Source organism: Neoarius graeffei, chromosome 20, assembly GCF_027579695.1.
Source record: "Neoarius graeffei isolate fNeoGra1 chromosome 20, fNeoGra1.pri, whole genome shotgun sequence".
In the NCBI taxonomy this organism is placed as follows: domain Eukaryota; kingdom Metazoa; phylum Chordata; class Actinopteri; order Siluriformes; family Ariidae; genus Neoarius; species Neoarius graeffei.
This window is the reverse complement of record NC_083588.1, coordinates 1,897,662-1,922,628: the sequence shown is the minus strand read 5'-3', so window position 1 is coordinate 1,922,628 and position 24,967 is coordinate 1,897,662. Positions and strand designations below refer to the sequence as shown.

Genomic DNA, 24,967 nt, shown 5'->3' with positions numbered 1-24,967 from the left:
CTCATCATAAATGTATCGTGTGTTGTCTTTAGCGACACAAAAACATTTATATTTCATTATATACAAATACACATGGTGTCAGGTGTCTAACCGCTTGTCTGTCTGAGCCTAACCCTGTATATCTGTCTGTCTGTCTCTCAAACTCCAACCCTGTTGGTCTCTGTAAATCTTATACTTGTAGACTCGTCTCTATAAATTCTGAAATGTAGATTTAGACGTGTGTGTGTGTGTGGACTCCATGTGTCCATGCGTTAATGACAGGACACAGCAGATGGAGCGGGTCTTGGTGCTTCTTTTGAAGCTGATCTGATCGCGCTTGTCCTTAAACACACACGAGACAGAATTCGAGACGAGTTGGTTAAAGAGCTCTGGGACTGATTAGAGGAAAAGCAGAGGTTTGGCCACCAGCTGCCCCCCCGGCAATCGGTTAAAGGTGTGGGACAGTAAGGACAAGCCTGAGAGACACAGATTACAGTCATTACGGCTCATCGCACTGCATTCGGAGCATGGCCTCGCTCCAGAACCACTCTGGGTGGAACACAATATGAAGCTCTTTAAAAACGAATCCACCCTGGAACCCGATGGGGCCGGCCGGCTTTTAGAAGTAGCATGTGACGGCCGTAGCATCGTGTGTGTCGATCCGATGGGGCATTTTTAGAAAGCTGTACTCAGCTCTCAGCCAGGTCCTTGTGGTCTGCTGTGCTATTTGTGAGCGTCAGATGGGAGGAGACGTGACGGTGGTGTCCTGTAACTCGCTCTCATGGCTGCAGTGAAACACTTCCAGTGCAAGAGGTGATGCTGCGGTCAGGACGCGTGGCTGCGAGTGCCAGGCGTTAATAGCGCATCTAATGTTTCCATCTTAACTTGATTTTGTTGCCCGCCACACTCTGGTGTACTGTTCTCTCTCTCTCTCTCTCTCTCTCTCTCACACACACACACACACACACACGCGCGCATCCTGCTAAAGTTACATATCTGTACGGGCTTCACTAATGTAAAGTACATCATCAAAAAATAGATTTTTATGATAATGTATAAATGTAGCCCTGTGATGACCTGGCGACTTGTCCAGGGTGAACCCCGCCTTTCGCCCGTAGTCAGCTGGGATAAGCTCCAGCTCGCCTGCGACCCTGTAGAACAGGATAAAGCGGCTACAGATAATGAGATGAGATGAGATGTATAAATGTTGCAAATTTATTTGAACAAAAAATGTAACTGTTATCTCATAAAGGAGCAGTTTGTAAAGTGTAGCGCCGCCCTGCTGCCTGTAAGTGGAATGACAGCCGCATTTCTCCTGATGTCGCCCCACCCACTTTGTTAAAACTAGGAATCTCTCCTTCCACTAGGGGCAGACCTGAGAGGAGTTCATGAATCTAGAAGGTGGCAGTTTTGAATAAATGCATGATTTGTGATCGTGTTTCGCTGTATGCTGGAATTCACGGAAGTTTAGTTAGCGGTCAGCGAACTAAATCTTGGTGTTTTCATTGACAGCGAGCTAAACTTTGACGGTCACATGAACGCAATCACTAAAACGGCATTTTATCACCTAAAAAACATTTCCAAACTAAGAGGACTTGTGTCCAAAAATGATCTGGAAAAACTTATCCATGCCTTCATCTCTAGTAGGGTTGATTACTGCAATGGCCTTTTCACAGGCCTGCCAAAAAAGACCATCAAACGACTTCAGCTGGTTCAAAATGCAGCGGCGAGGGTTCTCACATGAACAAAAAGAACAGAGCACATTACTCCAATTCTAAGGTCCCTTCACTGGCTTCCAGTAAGCTACAGAATTGACTTTAAAGCATTGCTGCTGGTGTACAAATCTCTAAATGGTACAGGGCCCAATTACCTCTCTGATATGTTGCAGCGGCCTAACCCAATCAGATCTACCAGATCGCAGCAGCAAAATTTACTGTTAAAACCTGTTGTTAAAACAAAGTGTGGTGAAGCAGCTTTTAGCTACTATGCAGTGCAGCTATGGAACCAACTGCCACAGGACATCAAAAATGCTCCTGCTGTTGGCAGCTTCAAATCTAGACTAAAGACCAAGCTGTTCTCAGATGCTTTCTGCTAACTGATAAATATCATCATCTTTACATGTTTTAAACTTTACTTAACTTTTACAGTCTCTGCATGTTTTAAACTTTACTTAACTTTTATTCTATTTTATTCTGCTGTTTTTTTTACTCAACTTTTACTTCATTTTATTATTTTATTTCTACTATTGTTTAATTCTTCTTATTTTTTCTCTCTTCTTCCCCCTTTATTTTATGTAATTTTATTTTCTATTGTTTACTGTTTTGCCTTTACCTCTGTAAAGCACATTGAACTGCCACTGTGTATGAAATGCGCTATAGAAATAAACTTGCCTTGCCTAAAGACTAATGCCGCTTTTCCACTACAAACGCGGCTGAGCCGTGCCGTGCCGAGTCGAGCTGAGTCGAGCTGAGCGGGGCTGTTGGAGTTGCATTTCGACTACAACCGCGCTGAACCGTGCTGGCTGGAAGTGGGTGGACACATTGGGTGGAGTTAGCGAAAGTGGGTGGACGTCACGTGATGTCGTTAAGCAGCGCAAACAGTGACATCAGTGACAGTGGCGGAACAAGTCAGAGCCGGGCCGGGGGCGGGGCAAATGACCGGGCCCTTTATTAAAGCTTATCATAACATCATTTTAGGCTACAAAATGTCCGCAACTGCGGTGTTTACCAATTTCAACACTACCGGGTGCAACTATGTTATTTAGTACATCAAGTCCTTCAAACAAACATGTAACTCAGAAACAAAAAACATTAGGATACTGTACTTGGCTCATAATAAAACATCAATAGCCTATACTGCGCACATTATTTGAAGGGCATACGAATGAGCGCTCAGAGGTTGCAACGGTGACAGGAAGAGTCAGAAATAAAAGGAGGGCGGTGCAAACCTCACTGAATGCACTGTGTTTACCAATTTCAACACTACGGGGTGCAACTATGTTATTTTGTACATTAAGTCCTTCAAACGAACATGTAACTCAGAAACAAAAAAACATTAGGCGACATACTGTACATGGCTCATAATAAAACATCAATAGCCTACTGCGCGCATTATTTGAAGGGCATACGACGAGCCTTGCGCTCCGCGAACTCGTGCACGATGCTCTGTATGTCACTGATTCAGTGAGCTTTTAAGCGGTAGTCTCACGACCCGGAGAGTAAACAATAAACATGGAGGACATGGTGTCGTTAGTGTTACTGGTCTTGGTGCTGTGGCTTGTTGTCACCGACAACGCCAACAGATACTGGCAAGAGCGTATAGATGAGGCGAGGCGCATAAGGCTTCAGAAATTCTCGTAATTCATAATTATTCTCCTTCCGGGTTTGCGGTGTTTACAGATCCCAGCGTGCTCGCGGGGCGTGTGTGGGCATGTGAGGACACGCCTCCTCACCAATCAGTGCACAGGGGAGTGTCTGCTCACTCCCCCAACCTCAGTCGGCACGGTTTGGCTCGCTTCAGCCCCACTCCAAAACGGTGCGAGTTTTAGGGGCTAAGCAGGGCTGAAACGAGCTGAGTCGTGCTGGTTTTTGGTAGTCGAAACGCGAGCCGTGTCGGGCTGAAGTGAGCTGAAGCGAGCTGAAGTGAGCTGAAAAAGGGTAGTGGAAAAGGGCCATAACAGTCTTTTCTTACTTTCTTTTCTAAATAACTGACAAGTAAATCTGAAGGAAATGACAATCCGGATGGTTCTGTCTCATTTTCACCGACACTTCTGCCTTCACCTTTTTAAACGAAGCTACATGCAAGCTAGCCATCATCAGGTGAAGTTGCCTAGCAACACTGTTTTTCAGACTTCATACTCTTCAAAGGCTTCTGTGTTCCCATGTCAAAATTGCAAATTCGCAAAGGGTTCACGAGTTTCATTTCAACGTCGCAAAATTTCAGGGCCAGAAAAAGTAAACCTGAAAGGAAGACATTATCTCAAAAATGTTGCTTCAGAAATGTTTAAATCACAATTTGTCTAAGTCTTTGAAATAATAGCATTTGTACGAGTCTAGAAACATTTTAATCATCATAAACTGCACCTTTAATCATCTATTCAAGGAGCAAAGGGAAAATTTCCGTCATCAGGATGACCATCCGTCATCTCCCCCCCCCCCCCCCCCCCCCCACACACACACTTTAATCCCTGTATAATAATTAAAATGTTTTTCTCAAATAAATCGAAAGTTGAGAGGATAGAAGAGCAAGGATGAGTAGCACGTCCTGACCTCAACCCATCAGAGATGTTTTGGGAGGAGTTTGGGAGCAGAGCGTGACGGAAAATCAGCCAGTAAAAACGTTCAGACTGTTGGAAAAGCATCTCAGGTGGCTTTTTCATCAAGAGAAAGCCAAGATTGAGAAGATAAGAGGATAGAAGAGCTGTTTGAAGCAAAGCGCTGCAGTTATGAAGGATCTAAAAAGCACTTAATCTTGATTTAACACATTTTTGCTCAAGAAGAAAGTGTCATTTGGTCAGTTTAATGGTACAATTGCATTTAAAAAGGAGCAGGGTGCCAATACTTTCACTGATACTGCACGCAACACCACTTTGTTATTCAAACGATGCTACAGCTGCCTGAGTGAGCAGCGTTCTCAGCGCGAAAGTCTGACAGCTGTTTCTAAAGTTTATTTTAGGGGGAAAAAAAGTCACTTTCTCAGTATTTTAATTCATTAAACTGAGGTTTAATTTGTTTCCGGTTGGACTGGAGATGAATTTCACTGTTTGGATTTTCATAAAAATATTCTGAAAATATTTATATTATAGGAGAAAAAAATGTCCTGAATATTTAAGCTCTTGTATTTTACTTTTAGTTGCTGAACATAAATCAAATCTTCTCAACAACATAATTTCATTTCACATTTTTAACAAATCAACTTTCTTACTCTGATAATATTTGAACAATATTTTTTTGGGTCCTAAAACTCATGTCTTGACTCATTATATTAAATCTCTTTTTGGATTTGCAATGACAACGAAAATGTAATTTTTGAAGAAAGCAGTTAATTAGACATCAGGAAATATTTTGCACAGTTTAGGTTTTGTTTTTTTTAAGTTAAACACTGATGCTTTAGCCTGTATAAAATCCCGTAATGGAGACTTACCGGCTGTCCCATCAGCCCAGCATTACAGAAGACAATCTTTGCTCAGTAATCCATCATTTCACTCAGTACACTGATGAGTGGAGCCGGGAATAGAGTGGTTTAAATTCATTCTTCTGTCCTTGTATACATCACTGTCTGTAAAAATATACAGATATACGTTAACCCTATGATGCTGCATGGATGTGACACCCTGTCTACTGGATCTGAGTATAATTTTTTCTCCATTTCTAGTCAAGAAATAATTGAAAAATAAGTTTATGATGATATTATTACCTTATTCTGGAATCATCATGATATAAAAGGGTACGATCAGTGTGAACGACTTACCTGTGTATCGTGTGCAAGTTGTAGAGATAGCTGTATTTTAGCAGTACTGTGTGTGTGTGTGTGTGTGTGTAGGTAAGGCAAGCGTGAACGTGCACTGGGAGGAGGACTCCATGGAGACGGTGCCGGCTGTACCTGTGCGTATCGCCTTTGTGCTGGTGGTCCACGGCCGCGCCTCACGCCAAGTGCAGCGTCTCTTCAAGGCCATTTACCACACATCACACTTCTACTACATCCACGTGGACCAGGTACTGCGTGCACACACACACACACACACAATGATTCCAGTCTCCGAATCGTTGATCATCCATCATTTGTTGTTCAGCCGAGTAATGAATGTCTGTCTCAGCCAAAACCTCGTCCATGTCACTTTTTCTTGTAACTTTCACACATAACTTTCTGATGTAACCGTCGCATAACATTCATGCATCTTTCTTGTGCAACTCTCATGTAACTTTCTCTTTTTAACAGAAGACAATCCCATAATCCTGTTCACTGGCTTCCTGGAGTTCCATGAAAGTTTTTTTTTTTTGGGGGGGGGGGGACGACTCTCTTAAGCTGTGTTCACACTTATACCGGTATGAAAGTGGTATAACTGTATCAATACAAAGTATACCGGTACAGTTTAGTGCATCTGTCCACACTAGCGAGAAATGTTTGCGGTTTTTTTTCACGGTAGTTGAAATGCGTGTGCACGAAATGTTTCCGTGGTTACCGAGTAACTTCCTTCCGAGAATATGGCGGATGAAACAACGTGTGTGCGCTTTTTGTTGTCAATGTACAGTCTGTATTTCTGGTGGTCATTTATTCAGTCGAATCGTATAAAACATGCGAGGCAGTTGAGAAAGAAACAAAGAAGACGAATCTCCCTTTCTCCCTCTTTCCTTCTCTTCCCCTCCCTTTCCCCCTCTTCCTCCTTTCTTCCTCCCTCCCTCCCTTTCTCCCCCCTTTCTTTGCTCCATGTAGCTCCACAGTTGTTTTGAGCCATTTTGACGTTTTATTTACAGCTGGAAAGCGCGTGCGTATTGTATTGTATGAATAACCCGGAAGACGTAGGAATGGTTCATTGCGCATGCACATTATATTTGTATCGATACAGAACCGCTTCGTCTGCCCACACTACAGCGAAGCGCTACAGTACCGATACTGTACCGGTACGAAACCCATACATTTGTGGGTTTCGTACTGATACAGTTATACCGCTACAGTACCGGTATAGTTGCTAGTGTGGACAGGTGTTGCGGTACGAAAGTAGTTTCGTATCGGTACAAAATCCCTAGTGTGGACAGGGTAATAGCTAATTTCTTGTACTCACACAACAGTGCACACACACACACACACACCTACACACTCATTTGTTTATCAAACAAGAATGAGATGTCAGAAAGTGGAAGTTATTTTTGACTCACATTGATATAATAATAATAATCTGCTGTAAATATAAGAAAAATAAGCAGTTTAAACTCGACAGTACGTTCCAGATATAAAAGTGAACGATCCATGTGAAGTATTAAGTCGATTAAAGTGAGGTTTACATTAGTTCATTTTCTTATGTGTAAATTTACGCGCACAGGCAGGTTACAAACATTTTCCTGAATGTTCAGGATTTTCATGAATCGCAAATATCTTATTTAAACAATCGGACGAATGAGTTACGAATAACTCCGTTTCATATCCAGGTGGACAAACGAGGCCCTGTGTTCCTCACCTCGCACCTGAAATAGTCTTGTTCTCGTGGCAGATCACTGAGCTCATCAAAAGAAGGAAAATGATCCACCAATAGAATAAGAAAATACAGATCAGGTAATAAGTAAAAATATCTGGAATTAAGTTATTAATTATATATTTGGCTTAGTATAATACAGGGTTAGTCCAAATTATGTTAACACTTAAATGGTAGAAACCATTTATTCACAAAACATACATCATATGTGCCCGATGATTTACCGTACAGGACGTCTCAGCCTGTTCGCCATCGTGTTCAACACAAAAACCAGCGAGCAGCAGAACCGTTTAAAGAATAATACAAATGATCCATTCGCGTTAACATAATGTTGACTAACAGGAAGTACAAGATAAATTTGATGATATTTCTTCAAGATATTTTACTTGCGAAGATAATACATTGTATTCGATTGGGCGTGGCCTACTAGGTGTGACCTAGGGGGAGGAGTCATAAAGTCCTGAAAAATGTGATGATGGTTGTTTAAGATGGCGGCCTGTATAACTAACGTTCCATCGTTCAGATACACCGTGAAGTTTAGTTCATGTTTCCAGCTGACAGGAAGTCCACCGTCAGGGTGAGACATTTACAGAAAAGATTTTGCATGATGTTTATTCCTCCTGGACATTTTGTTTTTAGCTCCGATGTTTTCATTTCTGTAATTTTCATTTTCTATTTTAGTTGTTTGTGAATTTTTTCCTGTAATGTGTCATTATCATTTCAGTGTCACTCACTCTGCTTAATGTGGTAACGACATCAAAGTCAACAATACGGGTCCCGTGATATAACAATACTGCTCTCTCTCTCTCTCTCTCTCTCTCTCTCATCGCTGTCTCACTCTGCATTTTGTACTCGAGTGTGTTTACTCAGTGTATAGACAGTGTTCCTTTTGGATCAGGATTAGTTCTGTGGTGTGTGTGTGTGTGTGTGTGTGTGTGTGTGTGTGTGTGTGTGCGCGCGCAGGTTGAGACGAGAGGAAATGAGCGAGACACATCCTGTTTGGTTTCAGTTCCTCTCCTGCAGTGAACATCCTTTATCATCGGAGCTACCTGAAGGGGGGGAAGAGATGAATGAAGAGAGAACAGGAGAGAAGAGGGGACGTGGGGTGAAAAAAGGAAAAAAGAGGAAAGGATATCTGGAGGAGGAGAAGGAATGAGAGAAAGAAAGAAAGTGCAAGGAGGTGAAAAAGAAAAAATAGATGAGAAAAAAATGATAGAACTGAGGAGAAGAGTAGGAGGAAGGAAGGAAAAGAAAGGAAATAAGAAGAAAGAATAGAAGAAAAGTGAAAAATGACAGAAGAAAGAAAGTGGAGAGAAAGAGAAAAGGAGAGGGAAGAAAATGAGATGAAATGGTAGGAGAAAGGAGAGAAAATTTTTGGGGTGGAAGATACAGAAGAAGAAAGATGGAAGGAAAAGAAAAGGAGATGAGAAAGAAGAATTGAGGAAAGGAAAAGAGGAGGAAGAGAAACGATGAGAAGAAGGATGTTTACTTTCCACCAAAAAGCAGGTTGTTTGGTTTGTTCTACTTCGGGAGAAGACCGTGTATAAAACCAGACAGAACCCTAAACAGAGTGGTTTGTTCCAGAGAAGGTTCTCATGAGGAAGCTGGAACCCTGACCCATGAGAGGAACTCTTGAGGAACCCTGATTTAGCATGAAGAGGTCTAGCAGATAAACCACGGGGTTCTGTGTCTCGCTCTTCACTCGCTAAGCTGTTTAACACAACGGCTGATGGGGGATTATTACAGGAGGAGACTCGGCGGCTCAGTCATGCTTCTCTCACACACACACACACACACACACACACACACACACACACACACACACAGACCTAGCACTCCCCCTTCCCCTAATTACACACATCCAAGCATACACTTAATCAGTTCCTTCAAGTTACAGCATGACACGTGTGTGTGTGTGTGTGTGTGTGTGTGTGTGTGTGTGTGTGTGTGTGTGTGTGTACGCGTGTTAATCTCGAAAGGCCATGTTAACACGACTGCCTTTCAATCAGTCAATCATCCAAAGTCTTTCTGCTTTCCGGCTGCTCTTTTCTTCAGTTGCTTTCATAAAACAGGGAGGAGGAGGAAGAGTGTGTGTGTGAGAGAGAGAGAGAGAGAGATCAAAACCAGCCAAGGAGTGGAGAGAAACAGCGAGAAAAAGCCGACATGTAAAAGGCAGCTTATTTAACGAGTACAGGTGGAAGTGGAGCAATTTTTTTTTAAGAGCAGGCAGGACAAGTTTCCTCACCAGCTTTCCCCTCTCTCTTTTGAAGTTAATACGACCAAAAAAAAAACCCACAGCTTGGCGTTGTTTGTTACCGAGAAATCGTAAAGCGTAAACTCCTCCGTCCTGAAGATTCCGGAAAACGTCGAGTTCCAGCTTCGCCTCTGACACTGGAGACTCCTTCCAGAAACACTGCACAAACTTACAATCTCCTGACAGAAAACGTCACCATGTCAACTGTTTTTAACAATCCCATTTTTATTATTAGTGGAGCTTCCACACTGTGAACGAGCTGTTACTATGGAAACGATAACCTTTGAATAATGAATGAGTGCATTCATACAAACTTGTGATTTGCAGCTGCACTGCTGTCAAATCTGCTGTTATAGAAAACTAATCAACACCTTCTCTTCTGACCAATCAGAGTCCAGAACTCAACAACAGCCAAGGTCCTATCAGCGTTTCCATGACAACCACTTGCCTGTCTGGTTAGCTTAAGATGCACGTTCTGTGGTTAAAATTCTCCCTCAATCTTATTTAGTGACATCATCTGTAGTGTAGTGCAGTGCAGCCCCGCCCCTAAATCAGTTTCAGTCTCTGTATCAGCATATCTAACGAGCTAATTGGACTGTTCAAGTGACCCGAGGCTGTTCTGTCTGTCCACAGCGCTCAGACTACCTCCACAGGCAGATATTAGTGCTGGCTGAGCGCTATCCGAACGTCCGTGTGACGACCTGGCGCATGGCGACGATCTGGGGTGGAGCCAGCCTTCTCAGCATGTACCTGCAGAGCATGAAGGACTTGCTGGCCATGAGCTCTTGGCCCTGGGACTTCTTCATCAACCTGAGCGCTGCCGACTACCCCATCAGGTGAGTGTGCTGAGAAACATCATCAACTACGGGACTCAGTCGAGCACCATCATCACGGGTGGTGTACGATTCTCTCAGCAAGTACATAGTATAGTATCAGACACACTTGTAACGTTGTCATAGCAACCAGGAAAACTTTATTGTTCCTGTGCATACGATAGATGAACTAGCTGGCTAACATCACCACAACAGATAGCAGTCTTACGAGGGAACCTGATGCGTAACAGCTAAATGTTCGTAAACATGACATTTGGTTTTAATTGGACGTTTACCTTACAGCATGGTTACTGATTTTGATTACAGGATACAAAAGTGAACCAGATGTGTCAGATCACAGAATCCAGGGACACATGTCGGCCCGGGGGCATTTTGAGTTATTGACAGATTCAGAAAGGACAGTTTCTAAGCTTTCCAATGATGCCTTCCATGTGGAGGTCTGACAATATTTGAAGAATGTGTGGCCTTTTGAAAGTGTATACTTCTTAAAACAGAAAAGGGGGAAAATCGCCCTCAAAGTTTTCCATCTCAGCTACTCTGGGTGTAGGGTGGGCACATAATGGTGCTCATTTGCATGACATTAAGGAAAGCCCTACCCCCTACGAGCTAGCACGATACTACTTTCATGTAAACAAAGATCACCACGTCAATTTTCCTTCCATGCAAAGTATGCCCAACACAATTATGAAGTACAAAAATAAGTCCTAAAGTATACTTTAACGTTTTGTGGTTGAAAAATGACTCACACCGTAAGAAAGAAAGATAGCACGATGATAACACAACTAACACAACACTAGTTTCATGTAACCAAACCACAACACTCTCCGTTACATGCAAAAATAACCACACAGCCTTAGATTAATAAACTCACCCCATCAGAAAGAGAAACGGTGCCTTGCACACACCAATGCCTCCGATGGAATAATGTAGTCCTAGAACACTTCCTTTTGGTTGCAGTTTTTTTGCTAGAAATGGTCATCTCCGATGTAACTACCCTGTGTCTGTTTGCTTCGCGGTGTTTCAGCTCCTCTGCGCTCTGTTTAGCTTGCTCATTCCATAGTGAAATTACACGCCTGTATGCAGCTTAAGTAGCCACGAGCTCAGCTCATATCATACAGCTGATTTGCGAAAAAAAAAAAGACTTAAATCATCATGTGAATGGCCCATATGGTAATTTACCCACACCCCCCAGCAGGCTACAGTCCTGACAAAAACGAGACAATTTGCAACAAAAAATGTATGCTTTTCCAACAAAACAATCTATTATCTGAAATACTGATTGCATTCTTCAAGATCTCAACTTGTACATGATGGAAAAAAACGAAAATCACAAATTTCGAAAAAAAAAATGCTTCTTTTGCGATTATCTCGGATTCGTTTCGGCCGACATGCGTCCCTGGATTCGGTGAGGGGTCACAAATGTTCATGTTGGAAAATAAAGATCGTCTTAACTGGGAGAGAAAGAAAGAAAGAAAGAAAGCAAGAAAGAAAGAAAGAAAGAAAGAAAGAAAGAAAGAAAGAAGAGTCATTTAACGATCTTTGTGCTGAAGTGCTTTTTGGAAAAATTTCACACTCGCTCCAACACAAGAACTCAGCAGCTGCAGTTGAGTCAAATGATAGACTTCAGTTCTGTCATCCAGCGGCGCGGTGATTAGCTGCTGTTTATCGGCTGTCTTTCCAGTTTGTAACTGCTGAAGACTGGTTGTGTCGCTCCTCACCACTGAGACACCTGATTACAAGATTCTGGGAATCGCGCTCTGAGCACTTAGCCTTGGATTTATCAGCTACAGCACAGCCGATGCGCTCAGTCACGTCACGAGCGTCTCTGGTGCTCTTTGATCACAATGTTCGGTGTCGAGTGCGTTTGTTCTTGTTTCCTTACCTGCTCTTATTGATTAGCAAAAATCTAAACCAATCGAGTTTGCGCCCGAGTGGCGTGCGTGTTAGCCACAGGGCATCGCGGCGGATTAGTTCCAAGCAATGTCTCCACTAAGTTTTGGAGGGATTAAGGGTAATTGAGTGAAGCCGTGAGCAGCAGCGTTTGATCTCATGTCAGCAGGTACGATGCTTCATAGAGCCGGTGAAGGATTACACGGGAGAACGGTGTAGCCTGCAGCGTCAGCGTGACAAACAAAATACAGCAGAATGGATCCGGGTATAAAACGAAGGCAGGAAACTGTGTGAACGTGATGAATTTAAAAAAAATAAACATAAGCATAAGCAACAAGATGAGAGCGATGGACAGGACAGGAATAAATAACGAGAGCGATATGATTTGGTTGGTTCTCCATTTCCGTTCGACTTGTTATTTATTCTCTTACAAAGTATTTGCGGTTTTGTTTTGTTTTTTTACCCTGAACAAAATAACAAAGTAATGAAATGCAGTCCCGCTTCATGACCATGCTTAATTTACCTGAAAGACGGCACCGCAAACCCACAGAGGCTTCGGTAACAGACCGGATCTGAGAATGTGTGGAAATGTTTGATTTATAATTTACGTGGGGTGAGCTGCAGGATAGCTCGGTCTTTCTGCCCAGTTAAAATCGATCCTCTGGCCCTGTCATTTTTCTCGGCCTTCAGAAATGAGGGGGAGGGAATCGATAGAGCCGAGCCATAAATTTCCATCCTGTTCCGTTAGCGCCGCTCTCAGAGGTTAATCCAGGTGCTCTATCCGTCAGAGAGGGGGAGAGAGGGATGGGGTGGATAGCTGCAAGCTAAAGCTCCTTAAACTGGAACATCAAAGAGACGAGAGCATTTCTTTTTATCCAGCCTGCTGATCGGGATCCAGGCGCTATGTGGAAATAGCCTGGCAGGGGGGCAGTTGATAGCTCTTACTCCACATGGCATAAAGAATCTCTCCTTTAAACAGGCCTTTTATTAAAGGAGTAGTTCAGCTAAATAAAGGAAATCCACACAATACCTAACCACCACCACCACCACATCCCTTTAGCGCTAAAAAGTAGTAGATCTACCGAGGTAATGTTTTTTGTTTTACCCTGGAGCTAAAACGGTAATGTTGCTAACAAGTAAGGAACGCTTCCAGCCACCAATTTAGCATCCTTCCTAAATCCTCTCACTCACCTGCATTAAAACTACATATAAACATCCAAACCAAATTGGAACTGTATAATCATCTGAATCACATCTAATCCCACCTTCAAAATTCAGGCCACGCCTACTCTCTGAGTCACAAGACAGTGATTGCATGATTGGCTCTCGACGATTGGCTCTGCAACATCCTTTTGTCAACACTGAGCACAGAAATACGAGTGAGCAGACACTATATTTAGTACACCAGGCTCAACCAGGCTCTCATCACATCCTGTGCTAAATCAGAGTAAAGAAGTATGGACACGTTGTCCCAGGCGCTCATGCTCCTTTACGGTGACAGAACACCAGCGAGAGAGTGTGTGAGTGTGCGGTGTTTGTACAGGAAACAGGCAGTAATGAATAGCGTGATAAAAGGAACTGTGGGTCTGATTGAACTCTTTTATCCTCCTTAAGCGAGGCCCGTCTTGTCATTACGGTAGAGCATCTCTTTGTTCTTCTCCTTCTTCCTCTGCGCAACTCGTTCACGCTACAATTCCATCCTCACGTTGAGTGACAGTCGGCAAAATAACGTACAAATCATCATGTTCCTGATAAGACCGCGAGTAAAATATCATTTATTACGTTTCCAGCTCCAGCATCTCTTTAGTGATGTCAGAAAAGAGGGATTGGAGGGAGGGGGGGAGAAAAGAACGGAGGAAGTTTGAAGTCAGGTGGCATTTCATTCTTTATGTAAAACAGTATGTTATTTAATTAGTGTTCACAAACCAGATTCCATCGCTCATAACTGTGTCAAATACGTTGTGTTGTTATTGACTGAAAGCGCTCGGATCGATACGTGGAACGCAACACCGGACTGACCCATTTCACTGAGTATTTGGGGGGTGTTAAATCTCTCAGGCACTTAAAATCAGTGATCTCTTTCTAATTAGTTTAAAGTGAGCAAAATTACACCAGTTTTTTCTTGAAAAACGCAGTGAGACAAAAAGGCACAAAACATGCTTACAAGAAAGCCAGAATGTATGAATATGCAAATTAGAAATGCCACACCCTTTCCACTAGGCAACTGTGTTCAACACTGTCGGGGTGTAGCCTAGTAAACTAGACCCACCCGCCTAGCGGCCAAAAATATTTTTGCCTACGAGTGGGTCTAGCCTCGCACCATATCAACAAAACACCCCGGGCATCAAATCGTGCCCGCCAATCACAACGCAAGGTTTTTGTTTGGATTCTTTGGGGGCTTTTGCAGGAGTGACGACAAGGCTGCGTGACGCTGGAGAAAGCACAGCAGGAAAGATGGCTACGGCTCGTGAACAGCGCGCGTTTGACTCCGCTTTGGAATCAGTTTTAGAAGAATTAGACTTGGAGTTTTGGTTGAAACATGAGCAGGAAGAGGCTCTCCGCTCATTCCTTTTCAAGAAGGACGTTTTCGCTGTTTTGCCGACCGGCTATGGCAAAAGTCTGATCTACCAGCTGGCTCCGCTCGTAGCCAAAAGGATGGGGCTAGTTTGTGCAGTACGAAGAATTAATAAACAGCTTTGAAACATTACTTTTTGATTGTTTCTTATTTTCCCATTATTTTAAATTTAAGGGAAATTATTTCACCAAACACCACTAAATAAAAACTCTCAAAAACAGTTTAAGCAAACCCTTGAAAAAAATAAGAGTGTATGTTAAGTATGTGGTACAGACTCCAAACTTGTGGTCATTATCTCCAAACTTCTTAATATCTAGAACCTGTTTATTAATTAATACGCATTTTGAAAAATTATTTATTTCAAGGCCTCCCCCACTGCTTTCTGTCGCTCTGACTACGTCACAGTCACTGTTGCGCTGATTGGTCAGAGCGTTGGCCTATACGCACGGAGACAGTTTGAAAGACAGCGGGTTGTTCCTCCCACACCCGTCGGAAATGTCTACGAGCGAGACCAGACTAAATATTCACATTTAGTCTGGCTTGCCAGGCTAGTAGGGGTGTTCACACGGCAACTTTTACTCCGGTGTAGCACCGGGGCTGCCCCGGTAGAGCGTTCACACGGTACAAAGTTATAGCGGTGTCGCCCCTGAAAGCTGCTTAAACCGGTGCAAATCTAACCCTGCTCGGGAGGTGGTTTAAGAAATTTACTCCGGAGTAAATGCTAGTTCGCGGGGCAGCACCGATATAAAACAGGACGTCTGAACGCTACGGGGTAGACTCGCTACGTGTGAGGAGAGTTGATTACATACGGGCATTGCATAATTTGCATCCTGGTATTTTGCGCTTCCAAAATGGCGAATATCAACAACAGAACTGCGTGTCTTCCGGTGTTGCCAGATTGGGCGGTTTTAAGTGCATTTTGGCGGATTTGAACATATTTTGGGCTGGAAAACATCAGCAGTATCTGGCAACACTGGTGTCTTCATCCATGTTGTTTTCCCGGCGCTTGGTGATGCCATGACAACCGGGAAAAGGAAGTACAGGTTCACGCATGCGCATATTTCATTTCCGCATTATTACTATCGTATAGCACGGTCGCAAAAACTGCCGTGTGAACGCAAGTGGAGCTGCACCGGTGCTAACACGCTTCTCTCTAGTAAGCAGGTTTGTGACGTGTGAACGCTCCACAAAATTTACACCGGTGTAAGATATATCGCAACAAAATACATCGGTGCAGCATCGATGCAAATATGTGCCGTGTGAACACCGCTTCTTTCTTCGAAGAATGCAGCAAAATTGCGGTAGTGATCATTTTTACACTTTGACCTTCTGTCCACTCAAATTAATTTCCCCAATCATATTTATTTATGAAAACACTTAACATGTTTCAGGTTTACATCAAATTTCAAGTGAAAGTGTTTCTGTTTAAACAGCGCCTGGCCAACTTCAGAAGCGAAAGCTAATCTCATGCGTGAAAGCTGACTGTGTAACTCCGTGTAACTGGATCATTAACACATGGGCATTGAACTCTCACTGACTCTCAATACTTCTACGGTTGTGTTTAGTTGCTTGAGTGATGTTGCAGGCGGAGTCTCAGAGGGCTGTTAATCAAGTGTACTCATTAGAACATTTGGCCACGCCCAATCCGGACGGTCTCCGATGGATCGGATCAGCAAATTCAACTGTTGTTTCAAGACGTAGAGATGCCGACACCTCTGCGTTAGGAGCGTGATGATATGGAAGTGTGGTGTCATCTCAGTAAAATAAATAAAACGTGACAGTTCTTGTTCGCCAGACTTTCTGACTCGACTGTATCTCCTCAGCAGCAACCTGCTGTCCCCGAGTGACCCCTGACCTCATGACGGCCCGCTCGGTTTCCCCCTGCGCTTTTTCTCCTGATGGCCTTCCGCATGCCTGCGTCTGAAAGAGACTCCTAAAAGCTCTGCAGCATTGTGGGAATGCTTTGTCCTGGAGCGCCACTCGTTTTGGCCTTTTTATCCTCGCAGAATTGCTCCTTTTCTTCGGCCCTGCTGGAAGTCCATGCAGCTGTTTTGGTGGCCTTTTCAGACGGAGGAAAAGGACAAGTGCAGGATCTGTTGTTCTTATCATCCCCTGGGGTTAGACAGGCTCGACGACGCCCTCTACTGGACTGTCTCACCTGCACTGTCAACTTCCTCTGTCTATTTCTTCCTTTTTGTGACTCATCGTTTTTCAATTCTTGTCTTTCTCTCTTTTTTTAATGCTGTCTTTCTCATGTTTCAGCCCTTTCTGTTTTATTTTCTTCCTCCATAGCTCGCTCACTCGTGATATCGGACTCTGATGCCACTGCACATCAGACTTACGATCTTAAAGGTGAAGTTTGTCATGTTTAAGTGTTTCGTGCCACAGTTGGCCATAACAGTAGAGGGCGCTAATAATTACAAACCGCTTTCACCCCAGTAACCTTAACGTTAAAGGAACGCTCGAGTGTTTTTCAACTTAAACTCTACTCAAACTTCGACTCGTTTCCATGAACTGAGAAAAGACTTCAAACAGCAAAATCATTTATAATCTTTTTTTTTCGTTTCGGTTTCCGGTTGAGAGTACGTCGTGCGTATTCTGGCTGCCGCTTCTCACGAGAGCTTTTGTATTTTATTTTTATTTTCTTTCTTTTTTAATTTTTATTTATTTATTTTTCCTGTGTGTTCGTGTAGTTTGATGTTTGTTTGTGTGTTTTGTCCGCCGGTGGTGGTGTAGCTCCGGACCCTGTTTGGGCGTTGGTTCCCTCTAGGCCTTGGTTCGTTGTGGTTGATGCCTGCGCTCCCAACTGTGGACTGCAGTGAGTTCGCTGCTCATTTAACATTCGTGGTTGTCCAGCGCTCTGCGCTTTAATGCTTGGCGTGATGTTCCGAGCGATGTCGCTCGGTGGCGTCGCGGCGGCTGTGCAGGTGGTTTGGGACACACCAGCGCTCTGCGTGGCGGAGCTTCTCTGCTCGCTTTGTGGATCCATGGCGTGGTGTTCGGGCGATGTGGCTGGCGGCGTCGCGGCGGCTGTGCTGGAGATGTGGGACTCGTTTTCATGCGCCTTTTGGTGGGACTGTGGCTGCTACACCATTGGGAATTACATCCTGATCCCTACTTGGTGGACTTTTTACTTTTTATTATTTATTCATTTATTTATTATTTTTTCCCTTTATTTTTTATTTATTTATTTATTTGTTTGTTTGTCTATTATTGTAAAGCGTCCTTGGGTTTCTTGAAAGGCGCTATATAAATTAAACTTATTATTATAACAGAAATCCTAAGGGGCAGCTGCTGAATTCTGTTAACGTGTTAACACATACAATGACCAAATTCAAAACTATGAAATGATAAAGGTGTGAGGATGGGATGGACGTGAGAGAAATGCTTATCCAAACTGTTCTTATAGAATTTTGTTGAACTTTCCAACACTGGTGCGAAACAAAAACGTAGCTCCGGTCACGTTACACTTTCCTGAATGTTTTGTCGTATCCATACACCAACAGAGCCGTACAACGAATTCTTGCATATGGAAACATGGTTCCGTCTCGAAAAGGAGCCATTCTAAAGATTTACAGCTTTGTTTATAAAACAAGGTTCGACGTCTGCTCTTAGACTTGGAAAAAAGTGGATTTTTTTTTTAATGTAAACCTTGTGAGATTTTCTCAGTGCGGGAAATACTTAGGTTGAAATACTTATCCACGCTAATCACGTACACACACTACATCGACAGCGAATAGAGCTTCATTTGAAATCCACCGGAGTAGCCCTTTAAACTCAGCCCATGAAACAAACCCTGTCCTCAACCTGGGCTCCATACAGGAATTCTTTTAGACCTCTGAGTTCCTGATAAGCACTTTTGTTCCACAGAAAGAGCGAAATGCACAACACACCTACACACAACTGCTGTGTTCTCATTGCTGATGCTGATCAGGTTTTTCTCGTCCACCACATGGCCAGGCGTGAGTGTGTTGTGTGAGAGTGTGTGTGTGTGTGTGTGTGTGTGTGTTGGACTGATGCAACAAGACATTGCCACTCAGATGTATTTTGGTGTTTGTGTGGGTGTATAAATGCAGGCAGATATACAGAGACTCAGATGCTTTGTGTGTGTGTGTGTGTGTGTGTGTGTGTGTGTGTGTGTGTGTGTGTGTGTGTGTGTGTGATGGCTCTGACAGCCCGGTTAAGGCTATAATTTGGTCTTATGCCAATCTGCAGTGGCTTTGGGACTCGTAGTGTTTGGGAGTTCAGCAGACAGAATGGGTGTGTGTGTTTGTCTGTGTTTATGTGTGTGGGCGTGTGATTGATTCGCAGTCACAGGTACAAAGGCGACAGGTCGAAGCTGCCAACATTAAATACGTCTTAAAGGGATAATCAATCGAGATTCTGCTTTGGCTGATCGAATGTATATCCAACTAACCCAAGCGTTCGGGCGATACGAACGCCATTATACTGGCGACAAAAAAAAAAATTACAAATTTCCACACGGACTTACTTCAAAAACATTAGCAAAAATTACCCGTGTGTTTGATTTTGTTGCAGTAACACGGATTCTGGATTCTAATTGGCCAGAAGGCTTTTTCTAGAACAGCAGCTCTGACAGTCACACAGATGCAAAGCACAGGTTTATATTAATGCACTCGGTTTAATTATTTAGCATTTCTAGAGTAACCACTCATTCACAGGCATTTATACGGTCTAATGATTAAGAAATCGTTAATATAGTTACGTTTTCTGTGATTGTATGTCACAAGCTGTAACTTATTTTATGACATCTTCAAAACAGAGGACTTTGCGCTTTGCAGTGTGTGTGTGTGGGAGGGTCTTATTAATGTCTGGTGAGGTAATAACTGTTTCGCTGCTTTAATCCAACTGAGAACCTGTTTCAAGGACGTTCCAGAACATTAAATGCAAATGTAAACAGATACAAAGTATGACATCATTCTTTAATAATTAAATAAAAATGTTGTTGCTTTGTCACATGCTGCTTCAGGGTCATGACTCTCACACACACACACACACACACACGCCGCTGCTCAGTATTTTACCGTAACAGCACCACACATGACTCGGTCAGTTCTTGTGTATTAACCTCAAATGCTGTGCAATGGACAGAGATAAGACTGGAACAACGCTCAAGTACTCCATTAAAAAAAAAAACAACATATAGATCGCACTCACACATGAACAATAGTGCCAGTTGTTCAGCACTACACCATATGTTGGTTTATCGTCTTGTTCATAATTAAATTAAGGGATTCAGCAAACACATAGGCGTACTCGCTTATCTGTTTTTTTATTTCTTCTCCATACTGCTGTCACGAAGCTGTTCTGCGAAAGTATGCTATTCTTGGCTAACGCAATAATGACAATTAGCCTTATCCAATACGAATTAAAGGAAAGTGCCAGTAATGAAATCTAATTGTTAGGTGTTTCCTACTCTCACATCCCCCGGAGCAGCGTTCGCCTGTATGCAGGTTTGTGTGTGTGTGTGTGTATCATTTAATGAGAGTGCAGTGACTGTCACGCTGTGGTTGAAGCAGGCCACTTGTATCTGGTTCACTGTGACGCCAAGTGCGAGTTAGAGATTTCCCAGAATCCCTTGTGCCCTGCACTCATTTACACTGCCTCTCATTAGCCTGATTGATCTCCTCTCTCTCTCTCTGGATTCAATAAATGCTTTATTGACACGGATTTTACAAATGACATTTGTGCCCAAGCAAACAGCCATCATTTGAGTAAAAGGACAAACTTTCTTACGCTGAAACAAACACAGAGGAAGAGAATTCTCTCATTTCCCTCTCGCTTTCTCTCTCTTTCCCTCCTTTCAGGACTAATGATCAGCTGGTGGCTTTCCTTTCCAAGTACCGCAACATGAACTTCATCAAGTCTCATGGGAGAGATAATGCTCGGTGAGTAGCGGCGGAATAATACGCATCATATTGTATGAGCTGGAATAGAAAGGCTGGTGCCATTCTGGTATTCTGGGTCATATAAAAATGTATCAGGGAAAAAAAAAAGATTATCCAAGGTTTTTGTTTTTTTTCGCACCTGTGTGTTCCGTACAAAACTTTATTAAAATGCACCAAAGGATGTTGATATGAGGATGTCAAATACTCGCCTGTTCCATCTGATATCAGCATTATAGTTAATAATCAGAGTAATAAAATCCAGTGGAAGAAAAAAATTTGACATGTGGCACTTCTTGCCCTCTGAAGATTCATCAGAAAGCAGGGCCTGGACCGGCTCTTCTTCGAGTGTGATACACACATGTGGCGTCTGGGGGACAGGAAGATTCCAGAAGGCATCGCTGTGGACGGAGGCTCTGACTGGTTCCTGCTGAACCGCGCCTTCGTGGAGTACGTCATCAACTCCGATGATGACCTGGTGACCAGCATGAAGCGCTTCTACGCTTACACTCTCTTGCCAGCCGAGGTGAGTTAATTCAAGATGTTATTGAACATTTTAAAAATTCAATCAGCAACTTGAGCAAAGCTGAGCAGAAAATTTAGAAGCTGTACGCTCTTATTCTCTGACTCAGGAGCACTGTGTTAAGTGTGTAAAGTGGATGGTTTTAATTACAGCAGGGTTAGAAAAGAAAAGAGGTGCGATTCTTTATCCTGTCTGGAGACAGTAATTCACCCCTCACATATTGGATTCTAGCCTGAGAAAAGCAGACTTTTTTCCCCCTCTGATGTAGACATTTAAAAAGCAGACCTCCTGGTACGGCCACCCTGTTTGCCACCCGTCTTCATTTTATCAGATGTCATTAGTTCTCTCTCTCTCTCTCTCTCCATCTCTTCCTCTCTGCAGTCGTTTTTCCACACGGTGCTGGAGAACAGTCCTCACTGTGAGAGCATGGTGGACAACAACCTGCGTATCACTAACTGGAACCGGAAACTGGGCTGTAAGTGCCAGTATAAGCACATCGTGGACTGGTGTGGCTGCTCTCCTAATGACTTCAAACCCTCTGACCTGCCCCGCTTCCAGGTAACCCATGCTAAACCACCGTTTCAGACCTAAGCCCGTTTACCCTGAGAGTCTGTCATGTTTAGTTGTGTAGGAATTCTGTTATTGACACTTGGTGCAGAACAGAAAACCAGTCTCTGGTCCATCTGAACACAGTGATCTACAGTTCACTTAAAATAAAACCTGAGTGTGGCCATACCACATGGGATACTGAACTACCCCCACCACAGGGGGTTCTTCAGCAGTATTTTTTGAGAGCTTGGTACAATTGCATCTGTTCCTTGGTTTGCCGGTTGATGATGCCTGGTCCACGGGAATTCTTCTGAAGACAAACATGCAATGATGATGCTCCCCAGAACCTGCCTTTCATGTCAACTTAACTATTGCTTATGTCCTCTGCAGTCACAGTTCTTCAAAACAGGTGAGGCAGAACCCAATCCAGGTTGTGAGCTGAGCAGTAAAAGGTAAATATTCTTGCTCGCTCTCTGGCAGCCCTGGGACTTGAACTCGCCACCTTCTGGTTACTAGAGCAGAAACTTTTGTCTGAGAAAAGCTTAAGTGTCCAGTGGAGGAGTTGAAAACCTCTAATACATACCACAAGCCAAGAGCAGTTCCAAAGAGAGCAAACCGAAGGGCATGGTTCATTAGCTACCCTCACTTAACCCCTTTGTAGTGTTAACACTATGATTCCACACCTGAAATGAACACAGTAACGTTCTGCATTAGGCCCTTTTACAGCCATCTAATTTGCCCTGGACACACAACTAATAGTGCGGGACGGGTTCGCCAGCCAGGCCCAATCGCCGCTCTGATTAGAAATCCAACGAGACTTAACAAGTAGGCAAGTCACACTAAGGCTACATCCACACGACAACGGCAACGAGATGTTATTTAAAAATATATCGCGTCCAAATGGGCAACGATCAGTAAAATATCAGGTCCATATGGCAACGCAACGCTTGCTGAAAACGATGCAATACACATGCCACACCTCTAGGGGCGCTGTAAGACGGTCCCTTCGGAGACACCAGAACAATAGAAGAAGTAAGGACGCATGCGCATAAACTATTATGCGCGAGACTTCATATTAGCCACAAAGTCAGGAAAATCTGTTCGTAAAATTACGTTATAATGACCAAATACAATGAAAAGTATTTTTCCAGTCTCACCTGTGAAAGGTAATCCCATGTGATCTCGTTTGGACGGCAAACCTGTTGGTACAGTTAAACGCAGCTAATCTTTATTCTCCGCTTTGACCTATCCAATATGGCGGCGGGGATGACGTATGATTCTACGCGGAAGGCGGCGTCTTTAATGGTCCGGAATAAATTGAATGCTACACGTTGATGGATTAATTTGTTGTTTCTCACCTGTGAAAGGTAATCCCATGTGATCTCGTTTGGACGGTAAACCTGTTGGTACAGTTAAACGCAGCACATGAATCTTTATTCTCCGCTTTGACCTATCCAATATGGCGGCGAGGATGACGTATGATTCTACACGGAAGGCGGCGTCTTTAATGGTCTGGAATAAATTGAATGCTACACGTTGATGGATTAATTTGCTCTTTTACGCCCTTTTTGAGGAATGTACTTTAGGACTTAAACCAACATCTGAAGAGGTGAGATCGCTCCTTTTTTTCCCTATTTTTGCTGGCGGGATTGACTCTGCCCTAAGGGCTATTCACTCTCTCTCTCTCTCTCACTTTGCACCATTACACAATAAATATTCACAGTGAAAATATTTTGTAAGCGCGTTTCATGAACCAAGTTATAGGATTTGTTGACAACTCGCATCGAGTTCGTTACACTTCTACCCGGCGTGAAGCACTCAGTCATGTGGTTGTGACGTCATCGTAAACAAATCCGTTCTACTCATCCAGACGACTTCACAACGGCAACGTTGCCAGATCTTTCCACTCTGGAACCCGTTCTCAAAAAGATTGCGTTTTGGGCACCCAAAACGCCGGTGCCGTGTGGACGCCAGGCCTAAACGATAAGCAATTGTATCGGAGTCACCTGAATCCGTTGCCGTGTGGACAGGGCCTAACTTGTGCAAGGATCTGTAATTAACTGTGGCCAGCATGAGATCAATGGTGAAGGCGGTTTCCCGTCAAATGGACGCTGATAGCAGCATACAGTGGGAATGTGATCATAGACTCAGAGTACAAGAGAGTCAGAGTGTCTTTCCTCCTGTCATTAAATCTCCCATCACCCTGGGGAATGAGTGGGAGTGTGGGATCGAGTATGGATTCAATAGTCGGAGGAGGAGGAGGAGGTGAGCTCCATTTTCTCCAAAGAGTTGGCCAAAGCTGCTGCTTTTGTTTCCATCTTCTTTGTCTGCAAGTGAGCAGTCTCTGCTTTTTCCTTTCTTCTTCTCCCTCTCTCTATTCCTTACATTCTCTCTCTGACTATTCACTGTTCTTTCCCCTTGTCGTTTGCATTTGAAATTTTCTGTCTTACTTTACCTCTTTATTTTCTCTTCCCTTGTTTCTCTCTTTTATTTCATTTATTTTCATTTTTCTTATTTCCAGCCCATCTTTTGTTAATTTTCATCTTTACTCATTTTCTCCATCTCATTTTTCGATATATTTTTCTACCTTCCTCATTTTTTTTTTTTTTTTTTTGTAATAATTCTTCTTCTTGGGGCGCCACGGTGGTGTAGTGGTTAGCGCTGTCACCTCACAGCAAGAAGGTCCTGGGTTCGAGCCCCGTGGCCGGCGAGGGCCTTTCTGTGTGGAGTTTGCATGTTCTCCCCGTGTCCGCGTGGGTTTCCTCCGGGTGCTCCGGTTTCCCCCACAGTCCAAAGACATGCAGGTTAGGTTAACTGGTGACTCTAAATTGAGCGTAGGTGTGAATGTGAGTGTGAATGGTTGTCTGTGTCTATGTGTCAGCCCTGTGATGACCTGGCGACTTGTCCAGGGTGAACCCCGCCTTTCACCCGTAGTCAGCTGGGATAGGCTCCAGCTCGCCTGCGACCCTGTAGAAGGATAAAGCGACTAGAGATAATGAGATGAGAATTCTTCTTCTTTTACCTTCATTCTTTTTATTTCTACTTTCCTTTTCCGCTTGTCTTTTTGAGCTTCCTCTTCCTCTATATTAGAAAAATCAAGAAAAATTTTTTTTTGTAATTTTCTTTGATTCCTTTTTGAAAACTTACTTTCAGTATCTCTTTCTGTTCTGTGTTTTTCTCTTTCCTCTTTCTCATCCTTTTTCTTTCACGGTTTATCTTCTGTTCCTTATACTCAATACATATTTTTTTCTCATTCATATTTTCTTTCT

General features: G+C 43.3%; 1 protein-coding gene across 1 annotated transcript in view; it reads left to right on the top strand.

Annotated features, from left to right (window-relative positions):
* Window positions 1–24,967, top strand: part of xylt1 (xylosyltransferase I) — an 83,987-nt gene that overhangs the window by 49,664 nt on the left and 9,356 nt on the right. The window contains exons 3-7 of the mRNA XM_060902466.1: window positions 5,521–5,693; window positions 10,056–10,258; window positions 20,549–20,629; window positions 20,936–21,152; window positions 21,531–21,707. Of these exons, the coding sequence (XP_060758449.1) occupies window positions 5,521–5,693; window positions 10,056–10,258; window positions 20,549–20,629; window positions 20,936–21,152; window positions 21,531–21,707 (851 nt within the window). The remainder of the gene's footprint in view (window positions 1–5,520; window positions 5,694–10,055; window positions 10,259–20,548; window positions 20,630–20,935; window positions 21,153–21,530; window positions 21,708–24,967) is intronic.